Source organism: Stenella coeruleoalba (assembly GCF_951394435.1).
Source record: "Stenella coeruleoalba genome assembly, chromosome: 21".
In the NCBI taxonomy this organism is placed as follows: Eukaryota; Metazoa; Chordata; class Mammalia; order Artiodactyla; family Delphinidae; genus Stenella; species Stenella coeruleoalba.
The window spans coordinates 18,830,889-18,843,079 of record NC_137167.1 but is presented as its reverse complement, the minus strand read 5'-3'; the positions used below and the strand labels follow the sequence as shown (position 1 = coordinate 18,843,079).

Sequence of the window (12,191 nt, the reverse complement as noted above, 5' to 3'; positions counted from 1 at the left end):
TGGCAAGAAATAATACTGCAAACAGTTCCATACTAGCCTAACCTAAATGTATTCTGTCACAAAAGGATATAGGATATTCCCTGTGCTTCCGTGCGTTGGTTTCAAGAGGAGAGAACGGTCAGACAAAGGCTGGGTGCGTTAAGACTGGACATGTGGATGGAGACAACGACTCTTTTGTGGATGAGGGGAAAATGAGAAGGGACAGGAAAGACTGTTTCTCTTCCTGCAGGAATGTAAGAAGCAGCTTTTGTATTAGATGACAAATCGCGTTTTTATAGAAAGGAAAATGATTTTGAACGTAGATTTTACAACATGTAATTTAGCTTACTTTAACTTCTACTTAGGGTCATGGTGTAATTTGCCATGTCAGAGCCAGGAAACAGGAGAAAGTCAGTAAATAAAGACCAGGTATTTTAGAGTCTGATGGGTACTTTGAACTTGAGGAAATACAGTAATAATATTTATTCTTAATAACCTCTTAGTCTCATCATGACAGACAGCTTTTGGTTAGACATTTTAACTGCCTACTACTCTGTAGACTCAGTTTGAAAAGGAAGTGCATGTTTCTGAGTCTGAATGACTTTATATGGAGAAATAAAACACATTCTAGGTAAATACGCCTTATATGTTGTTTAAATTCAGGGTAAATAGCTCTTGGCTCTGTTTTAGGGAAATTGCTTTCTGAGTCTAAATTGGAAAAAGAACATAATACAAAAAAAAAAAAAAAAAAAAGATGGAAAGAAAGTAGCCTCTGAAGTCCAAAAACCTTGCTATATGACTTTAAGCCCACTCTTTAATTTATCTGAGGCTCAACTTTCCTCTTCTTTAAAATGAAACAAGTAATTCCTAATAATATCTGTCACTGTTATAAGGATTACAGATTTTTACAGATATATGGATATATCATCTTTAGACATTACAGGCACTCAATAAACTGAGGCTAAAATTATTTAATTTAATTAGGGCTACCTAACCACTGGCAAGCATGTCAAGGTACACTGTTAATATAATTAATTGATAAATGAAAATTTTATATTAAAAGAAAAAGCACTTCTCTGACAGGAAACCCAATAAGGCAAATACTACAGGATCTCCACTTTAGTTAAAAAAGAAGTGTGAGGTTGATCCCCTGCACCCTGAAGGGTACTCTTAACTGGCCATAGCAGACATGGCTGAAGTCACTGAGAACAGAAGAGGTATGGCTCTATGATCTTTCCAACACTAAAAGTTGACAGATACTGAATTTCAAAATCATACACAAGACCTGGATAAAAAGGTTCCCCACAGTTTGGGAACATACTAATAAAGGTCTTAGTAAGTGACTGTTACACATTCACATAATGGCTGTAAAGAAGATCTTTTATATACTGATATGAAACAATTTCCAGGATATATTAAGTGAAGGGAAAAAAAGGCAGAGACCCAGTCCATAAGGCAAACTCTTGTGTTAAAAAAAAATGTGTAAAAAATTTTCTTGTGTGTATAAAAAATATTAAACACACGCACATGTACAGATTTTTTTTTTTTTTTTTTTTTGCGGTACGCGGGCCTCCCACTGTTATGGCCTCTCCTGTTGCAGAGCACAGGCTCCGGACGCGCAGGCTCAGCGGCCATGGCTCACGGGCCCAGCCGTTCCACGGCATGTGGGATCTTCCCGGACCGGAGCACGAACCCGTGTCCCCTGCATAGGTAGGCGGACTCTCAACCACTGCGCCACCAGGGAAGCGCACACATACAGATTTATATCTGAAAAGCACACATGACATTTAGCAACCAACACTGGTTCCCTGTGAGGAGTGGAAGGAGGTGGGGAGGAGGGGCTAAGAAGAACACCTGTACCTTTTTATTTTTGAATTTAGAACTGCGAGTGTGTATTATCTGTACATTTTTTCATTTAGAATTTTAATTTGAAATTTAAAATAAATAAAATGGCTGCTCCATTAGCTGGCACCAGGTGAATATTAGGTCCTCAGCACCAAACCCTTCACAAGTCGACCTGGCTACTGCTTTCTGCAAGAGAGTGCCCGGATCTGGATGGTGGCTGGGGCAGTGGCTGCAGCACAGGAGGTGACAGTGCAGAGAAGCAGCAACACAGAAGCTGAAAGGCACTGCAGTCAGTCCATTCAACTTCTTCCACATTGCCACGCAGCGTGAAGGTGACAACAGGTAGTGTATAGACATGTAATCTGAACCCATTTTTTAAAAACTCTAGGGTCACATCTGTTCCCCTTATTTAATAGGGTCTGTCAAAATTTAAAAGATTATCCAATTATGCTATGTTTCTTTTAAAGCCAAATTAATTTCAGGTTTAGGAAGACTGCTATCAGGACTTCCCTGGTGGCGCAGTGGTTAAGGATCCACCTGCCAATGCAGGGGACACAGGTTTGAGTCCTGGTCCGGGAAGATCCCACATGCCGCAGAGCAACTAAGCCCATGAGCCACAACTACTGAGCCTGCGCTCTAGAGCCTGCGAGCCACAACTACTGAGCCCACGAGCCACAACTACTGAAGCCCGCGTGCCTAGAGCCCACGCTCCGCGACAAGAGAAGCCACTGCAATGAGAAGCCCGCGCTCAGCAATGAAGACCCAATGCAAACAAAAAAACAAAAAAACAAAAAAAAAAAACAAAAAAAAACAAACAGAAAGACGGCTATTGTAGTAAATCATCATTTCTATATGTGTAATTTTCTGAGGATAGCAAGGGCATGGCAAGCTTTATAGGTGTGCACTAGCTTGGGATTAATCCTGTTTCCAGCTCTCCATTATTACCACTATCTGCTATTACTTTAAGATAGGAAAACGGGAGTGAACTCTATGCCCCTGATTTCTTTACCACTCTGCTCAATCACAGCTAGACCACCCAGCTATCCAGAAAGGAGGAGAAAAGCCGAGAAAGCATGTGTTCCTGGCCAGGCCCTCACTGGGTGAGAGTGGCCTCTGGAAGCATTAATGCCCTGGCACTTCTGAATTGCCTGGATTATGAGCTGAACAAACCCCCCAGACATATGACAGCCCTCAGGCAGAGAAGCAAAGAAAAGGCAGTGCCCAAAGTGGGAGCAGTGGGTGGGCTTGGGAACTGTCCACCGCAGGTGCAGAGAATGCACAGGTGGATGGTGGGGATATAGTGGTGGCGGGGAGGGACTGACAGCAGGTGTTACTGGAAGGATCGACAGAGGAGTATAAGGAGGACTAAGAAAACGTATAATTGGAGATGTCAGGGGGAAAGAACTTGCTGAGAAAGAGAACAGAATGAATGGAATGAAGGAAAGAATGAGGAAAGCAAAAGAATGACCTCAAATGAAAATTAATACTCCAAAGAGAGGTTATTTACTGACAACTTTCTCTGAGAGGAGCATTATTCTCACAGGCATTAACTAGCCTTGACATGTTAAAGCAGAAAATCTAGGTGAAGAAAAGTACGGGGTACCCTGGAAAGAGATAAATAACATTGCAAACCCGGCATTCCTCTATTGTTTCCGGCAGCTAAGATAACCATTTACTATGTATATTTCCACCTACCCCTGGTGTAGATTTGTGGGCACGTCTACCTTTCCCTAGTGCCATCCCTGAAAGAAGATAAGGCTTTTAGAATGATCATGCTTAATATCTAAATCCGACCTGGCTGGCAACTTTAGCGTGGTTTTCACAGGGATGTGCACATTGAGATGAAGAATTTTAAGGTAGAAAAATCAACCTTCATTAGTTAAATACATCTTTCAAACAATCCTCAATTAAGTTATCTAATTTCATGATTTAGACTTTTTTTTAAAAAATATTAATGAATTCTAAGTGGAAACCCTTGTTTAAACATGTGTGTATTTGTATATTTCCCATTCTACTCCTAAATGTTAAGTTTTATTTAAAATAGATTGTTAAAGCTCTAGATGAATTCATTCTTTATTAGAAACTTTGAGTGCACTATCGTGTATAATTTATGTGTACGTTTTGGTGTAATTTCTGAGAAGTATTTTAGAATCTCTGTGCTTATGCATGTGCATAAAAAGAAAACCAGTTGTTCTGAGCAAATATGAGAAAATAACTTTTACATTGTTAACCTACTGGTGTTAAAATTATTTCACGGAAACTCTCCTGAATAAGGGCTCTTTTGAGCTAACTAAACAAATACTAGAAACTTAATCTGAAAGGTCCTCCTAGGTCAGCTAAGGCAAGATTTCATTTATAAAAAGATTTAAATAGATCTATGATTCAACTTGTTATGTTATAACGGACAGAAACTTCTTTAAGTATAGAGCCATACTCACCATGGGCAATGATGATCCATCTTCAAAATACATCTAAAAAAAAAACACACATACAAAACTCAACATCCCACAAAATTTTAATCCCAATACATTACACAGAGGAAATACTATTTCAAAAGAGTCGTGGTGAGTAAAATATTGCAAAGTTATTTACTTATCTAAAAACTGAATAGTAGCCAAAGGCTTCATCTAAAATAAACACACTACGGCCAATTCTAGACGATCCAATAGTAGAACTTTAAATTCAAAATATACATACTTTAAGATGCAAATAAAACAATTTTCTAAAAACAAGCAGTATGTAATATACAACTCTTATGCTAAAGATAAAGTGCAAAATGTCAACAGATTTATACAAAGTCTGGATAAAGCTTTTCCGTTAATATCCAACCTTAAGGCAAGTAGCACTGTCCTTGTCGTATAAGTATATAATAACATCTGACTGTCATGAAGCCAACTGAGTTATCTTCATAAAGAGGGAAATGAATCACAGAAGTACTTGTTAACTAGAACCAGCCAAGTATGAGCTGCGAAAAATCATGCACTTCATTCATATCAGCGAAAATCTGGGGGGAGAGGGGCAACCAATCACGGCCCTCAGCCACACTCACATTAATGCAAGGGACCATGCTGGTTATACTTCCTAAATAAAGGTCTGAGAAGCATGAATAAGGAGAAAAGGAAATAATGTGGAAAGCGGTGAGAAAAGAAACATATTAAATAAAAAGACCACCAGCATGTAGACATTTTGGAAGTAAAAGGTTTTCTTACTTATCACAGACGGAACAGTGATGGCAGCGATCTGGTTTTATAAGTTGGCATCTGTCACAATAGCGGATTGCTATGAAAAAAGAGTTCCACTTAGCCTTAGATTTAACAGTGAATTGAATATACAATTAAATAGCTTTTAATCATCTATCCAAATTTAAATTCTAAAAAGCATAATGAATTTAAATTCGGTAAAAATGACATATCCGACTGCGTAAATACAAAAATGGAATGACTTGCCTATAGCCTCAGTTCTCTGGAGAGGTTTCCCAGGAACAGAAAATCTTTTGGGGAAATTTTTCTAAGGCACGCTCAACTATAAGTATACTATATAATTATAAAGCAGTCACAGTAAGATTCACAAAGGGTGCAACCATGTCCATTTCTATCAAAGTAAACAGAATGTCTCCCTCGACTAAATCAATTCATTTCCAGTACCCTGCCAGGATAACTAGGGGAGGATACAACCACATTCTAGAAGTTTTTTGAGAAACACATTGTAGAAATTTGTGAATAAACTCAATTGGTTGCTTGAATTGGGAAAGCACTCACATCTTTTCTGCTGGGTGAAATACAAGATTAGAAGTGAGTATTGCAAGAGGTATTTCCAATAGAGAATTTTAATTCTTGTGACTGAAGTCCTGAGCCTTTCTTCTCTAACACAGATATCAAAGACAATTATGGAGGACTGATCTGGAGATGCTCCTTCAGTACACAGGCATCTGACAGGATGCACTCAGTCTGCCAAAATTACAGGAGATCAGTTAAGTGGGCAGTCCAGTAGGACCAGCAAAACCAATACTAATGAACTTAAAATTTGGAAAAAATACTTGCAACACGCAGTTACCAAGATTATATTAGCCAATACTATAATCTCTAAAAAACAGAAATGGTTGCTATAAACTAAGAATAAAATGAGGTTTATTTTTAAGACAACAAGGCCTAGATGGAGTTGTTTTCAATACTGAAATAATTCCTTAATCATTCTCTTATAACTTTCTTTTTCAGAAATTCCAGAGATGAATGGCATGGCCTGCTCATCTCCTGAATGAAGAAGCCTCACAGGTACATCCCAAGTGAAGGTCTAAGGTATTACTGGCTCATGCAAAGTATCAAAGTGTGAGGCAGTGTTGTCCAGAAGGAATATAATGTGAGCCACATGAGTACTTTTAAATTCTCTAGGAGCTACGTTAAAAGAAGTAAAAAGAAACAGGGGAAATTAATTTTAATGATATATATATATATATATATATATATATATATTTTTTTTTTTTTTTTTTTTTTTTGCGGTACACGGGCCTCTCACTGTTGTGGCCTCTCCCTTTGCAGAGCACAGGCTCCGGACGCGCAGGCTCAGCGGCCATGGCTCACGGGCCCAGCCGCTCCGCGGCATGTGGGATCCTCCCGGACTGGGGCACGAACCCGCGTCCCCTGCATTGGCAGGCGGACTCGCAACCACTGCGCCACCAGGGAAGCCCCTTAATGATATATTTTATTTCACCTAATATATCCAAAATATTATTTCAACATAAAATTAATCTAAAATATTAGTGACATATTTTACTTTTTTTTATACCAAGTCTTTGAAACCTGTTATGTGTTTTACACTTACGGTCACATTTTAAGTTGTCAGTAATCACAACTTAAAGACTAGTGGTTACCACAATGGACAGCATGGGTCTAAAGTCACAGAATTTCCAGGTGAGTTCTGGTGGGCAATGCTAGATTCTCTCCAAGCGGTGATTATCTCTAAAGTACACTGGGGTAAAAAAACCTTTCAAATTAAAGTGGGCAATAACTCACAAGAAATCAAAACAACGTAGAAAAAGGTTTTGTTTACAGTCTTTCAGAAACAGAAACTTAGTCTTATAATAAAAAAAACACTCCACATGCCATATTATATTCAACTAAAATCATCCCACTGGAATTTTAAATGAGCCATCTAATTATCACTTAAAAAGTCTTAACAGTGGAGGGGGCATTTTATTTTAACTGTCTTGCTTGAATTTTTTGAGAATTTATTCATGTATTATGTGATTTAAAACTTTTTTGGTACATGTTGAAAAGGAAACATTACCAACATCTGTGTGCAAAATGATAAACTAATTACCTCACTTCTAATGGTTACCTTCCTTGTCAAAAAATCTACAAATATTTTTTTGTAGGAAAGGATCAATAGCAAGGGAGAGCTAAGAAAGCAAATAGTCCTCATTAATAAAAATAAAAATAAATAATAATATAATAGAGTTTGGAGAACCCTGTAAGAAAGCAGGAGATGGTCGGATCAGAAGAAAGCACAGGACAAACAAGTGAGATGAGGAGACTTAATACCTGCCTCACTACACCCTACACCCAAGTCCGTATATGGTTGACTTTGTTCTCTGTGTACAGCAGTCAGTATATAGGCAGCTAGTATTTTTCTCTTTTAGGTCTGGAGGAAGGACTGTGGATTGAGAATGAATGGGAAAACCCCAAATTATATTGCCATCTACTTTCTTCAGTTCTCTTAAGACGTATAAAGTGTGTGAACATCAACTGAGCCTTTCAGTTGCTTTAGTCCACGGCCTTTCGCAGGGTGAAGAAGGAAGTTATCCAAACGACCCAAGGGTCTTGGCTGGGGATGGGGTAAGAAGGACCCTGCTCACATTCCTGCCTTGGGGGTACTGTGGCTGCTTCACTGGACGTCCTTTCTGCATCATGATTACCTTTACGTTCCACATGTTCCAGAAGGAGAGCAATCACACCAGCATTATAATCTATTATACTTTCTGTAATTTGAGTCAGTGACTCTAGTCAGTTAATATTGATTTTAGCATGCATCCAGAATTTTTGCACTAAAAATAGAAAGACTGTATCAGGAAGTTCAGATTCTGTCCCAGACTGTCACAAATACTGAGAAACATAAGTTCATCCCAGGAGATAGGCACACAATACAAGAGATGACAGCCTTACCAGTACATAACCCACACAAGAAGATAACTTATAAATCCAAAGGGTAGTTGTTATTAATGAATAGTAATACTCTATCCTGGTATGACTTATACTTCCCTCCTTGGTCTTAATGTGGTGTAGCAAGGGGTCTAGTAGAAAAAGCACTTCACTAGGAATAAGGAGACGAGATTTTTGCACCTGATACTGTCACCGCCACTAACTAGTTTCGGCAACTTGTGTAGTAACTTATTTTTAGGGGGCTTAAATTTCCTCAATATTAGTTTAGGCTTATGCAGAGTAAATATATGTAAACATACATAAGCACATCGCTCTCTTTATGGGATAGAACCAGTGGCATAATATTAAATCAGGGAATGACCACTTGCTCATTGAGAAACAGTAAAAGCAACAGGAAAAAATCAAGTGTGAAGCTTAGCGTTATATTCAATTATGACTCTAAAGTGAGTCAGAAACAAATATAAATAATATAAAAATATTAACGAGGTATTTTACAGGTCCGAGGTCCTTTTTTTATACCAAGTCTTGGAAACTAGTTGTGTGTTCTACACTTAAAGCACATCTCAATTTGGACTAGCCACGTTTTAAGTGCTCAACAACCACATGGGGCTAGTGGCCACTGAAAGGGACAGAATACGTCTAAACTCACAGTTTCTTTCTGGGTGAGCCTCTGTGGGCAAGTACCAGCAGTCCATGTGTGTCAGTTTTTAAGACAATTCTTTAATTAGATAGCTGTTAAATTACCTTAAAAATCTTAGTCCAAGTAAATGAGATTTATTGAGTTGCTTTTGTAAAAAAAAAAAAAAAAAAATACCATAAATTTTAAAGATAAAGAAATTTTATCAATACCCGAATTAAGTTTTGTATAATTTACATACTAAGTTTTAAATTTATGTAAAATTATCAATGTTATGTTCATAACAGATACTGCTCTTTTGAATTAAATAAGAATAGGAATTAAAACTTTAAAAATGAACGCAACTACAAATCAAGTTTCAGCAGTTCTAACATCTTCACTGAGTCACAGCTAGGAAGGCAGAATAGAAGTCAAGTCAGTTCAGACTTGGTTGAGATCTCTGTGCCACAGCATTACTCCTGTTTCCATTCTGTTTTATGGGACTGTACAGGAGAGATTTAATAATAATCCAAGCTGAAGCACAATGTGTTTCAATGAGTGCTTGACAGTTTCAAGTATAGATGTGCTTTCTAACCATCACCACACCCCATCCTGCCAAAGCACTCGTTATCCTCTACCTCCAGACATGGTCCTGGTGTAGATGGGAAGGTCTCTGGCTGCTCGCCTAAGAACTTCCTGGTGGGCTTCTCCTCTTGGCTCTCTCTCTAGCAATTCTTTTTCTGCATAAGAGAGATGGAACTGTGGAAGAAAGTTAAATTTTAATCAGTGTTCTCAAAGAAATGATAACATATTTATCTACTATACCCAAAAAGAGGTATTTATAAAATATTAACAGTATATAGCATATAAATTCAGAGAGGTAATAGATTTAAAATCTGGGCAAGTCTGTTAATCTCATGGATCACTAGTTTATAAATCTAAAAAAAGGGAAGAATAATAATAATACCTACTTCCTCAGATGTTTGTGAAACTCAAGAGAAATAAGGTATGTAAAAGTGCTTTGTAAACTGTAGAGTTCTATCCAAATATTAGTTACATTAATAGATGAAATGGCAAAATAAACAAATTTGGTTCAATGGATGCATTTTTCAATTGGTTATAATTAAAAACAAAAATAGAAACAAATACATCAAGCATGTATTCTCATCTAAGTGAGTTTTAACTTAGGGATAATCATTACATGAATTCTCTAGCCCTCAGAAGAACTAGTCATTGATTTTGCTTCTTATACTGCCAATTGGACCCAACCAATTTAAAAAAATACTTATTTGAGAAAAATGAAAATTTGTTTGGGCTCCAACTTGATAATCACAAAAATACGGTTTTAAAAGTCTATTTGAACTCCTATAAATGTACTCCAGGAGACACGTACAAGGGTATTCACAGCACCATTGTTTAAAATGTAAAAAACTAACCACAACCCAAATGTCCATCAAAAGGGGAATAGATAAACTGGAGTATGATCTATCCAAATAATGGAATCCTATACAGCACTTAACATTTAATGAACTACAGCTGTGTACAACCAAGACTCTCAACCTATTGATGAACAGATATATAAAATAAACTACTATATATTATTATGGTTAGGGATATGTATATATGATAAAATTATTTAAAAACAAGGAAATTAATACAAAACTCAGGATAGCTGTTACTTCTTGAGAAATGCAGGGAAATACAACATAGAAGTACACAGAAGATACTTCAAATATAAATAATGCTTCTATTTGGTTGGGTGACTGTTCAGGTGTTTTCATTTTATTATTCTTTAAACTGTGCCTTATATATGGTTTTTGAATGTAAGACATATTTTACAATTTTTTAAAAGTTTTTAAAAAGTGATTTAAATATGTCAATGAAGGAAAGAAAAACAATTTGATGAAAATGAGGTCATGATATTTGAACCTAAATCATTATCTTCAGAGAAATAAAAATTAAAAATCTTTGTTTAGAGGTTGATAATTCTACTGAGGTTATTTTAAAATTAGAAACAAATCTTCAGGGCTTCCCTGATGGCGTAGTGGTTAAGAATCCGCCTACCAATGCAGGGGACACAGGTTTGAGCCCTGGTCCAGGAAGATCCCACCTGCCGCAGAGCAACTAAGCCCATGAGCCACAAGTACTGAGCCTGTGCTCTAGAGCCCGTGAGCCACAACTACTGAGCCCATGTGCCACAACTACTGAAGCCCGCGTGCCTAGAGCCTGTGCTCCATAACAAGAGAAGCCACCACAATGAGAAGCCTGCGCACAGCAACGAAGAGTAGCCCCCGCTCACCACAACTAGAGAAAGCCTGCGCGCAGCAACGAGGACCCTACACAGCCAAAAATAAAAACAAATAAATTAAAAAAAAAAAAAGAAACAAATCTTCAGCTTCCAAATGTAAATGGGAGGTACCATAATATTCACAAATGCATGATTTTTAATGTAGTTGTAAAATTTCAGACTCATTAAGAAAATAAAAATAAGTTTTCTCTAAGTAGAAATTTACATAATGTGAATGATTCTAAATTAGTATATCAAATTTACTTACATTAAATTAGTAGGTATGTTACAGTTAGGCCCCTTAAGAGTTTGTGAAAGATATTTGAAAAAAAGTATTCTCCACATTAAATATTCCTCCTGCAAGATGCTCACAGCATTTGCTTACTATTAATTAATTTCATAGTGTTTCAAATTACACTTTAACCAATCCTTTTTCAAATGAATACGAATAACAAATAAATGAAGGCCACATTTATAAAGCCTTGGTGTATTCGTTCTATCAGATACTCTTCACTCGCCTGCTACCTTAAATCTCAGTTTATAAAACAAAATATATTTACACAATTTTCCGGATTGAATGACTATATAAATGACAGCAGTGAGTGGCAGTGAGCAGTGTTGAGTCTCAAACTCAGAATAAAAGGACCTTGCAGCCTGATCCTAGAGGCTGCGGCAGGAGTAGCAGCAGATTAAATACCTTAGAGTCAAAGAAAAGTTTGGGAACCACATTTCCAACAGGTGGAAAACTATCTCCCAATTGGATCGTGGATTCCTAGAATCTATTCCATTGTTTTCAGAGTTACTCTGAAAAAGCAGTTCACTGGGAAGCAGAGGCAATGAGAAAGCCGTCACCGTTCAGGTCTCACTAACAGAATTAAAGACCTAACAAAGAAAAATGCAAATTGCTTATTGACCCATCACATGCAATCATACTGGTTTATCAGAGGATCGGCCAGATTTTCTTTCTTACTTAAAAATACTAGGTTGGGCACCATGCACCTGTTGATGACACTACTTTAAAATTTGAAACATGCTACTATTCATTGTTTTTTTAAAAAAAAAACACTGACAAACAGGTAAGTGTACTGATGGTCTTTATAGAACTGTTTATCTTGTTTGGAAATATTTGAGTGGTAGAAAATGTATAACATCAAATGATGCTGTAATTCTGTAGTAGTCGAGAAAAGGCAGGGTTGATCTAGAGAAAGTGTCTATGAACTTTGTACGTGTTGATTCCTCTGCCTAGAACATTATTCCTTACACTTTCTGGATGGCTCCTTCTCATTTTGCAGGTTTCAGCTTAAATGTC

General features: G+C 37.2%; 1 protein-coding gene across 3 annotated transcripts in view; it reads right to left on the bottom strand.

Annotated features, from left to right (window-relative positions):
* Nucleotides 1-12,191, bottom strand: part of ZDHHC2 (zDHHC palmitoyltransferase 2) — a 66,884-nt gene that overhangs the window by 17,367 nt on the left and 37,326 nt on the right. For all 3 annotated transcript variants that reach the window (XM_079909517.1, XM_079909518.1, XM_079909519.1), the window contains 3 exons: nucleotides 9,234-9,354; nucleotides 5,034-5,103; nucleotides 4,263-4,295 (listed from right to left, as the gene is read on the bottom strand). In XM_079909517.1, coding sequence (XP_079765643.1) covers nucleotides 4,263-4,295; nucleotides 5,034-5,103; nucleotides 9,234-9,354 — 224 coding nt within the window. The remainder of the gene's footprint in view (nucleotides 1-4,262; nucleotides 4,296-5,033; nucleotides 5,104-9,233; nucleotides 9,355-12,191) is intronic.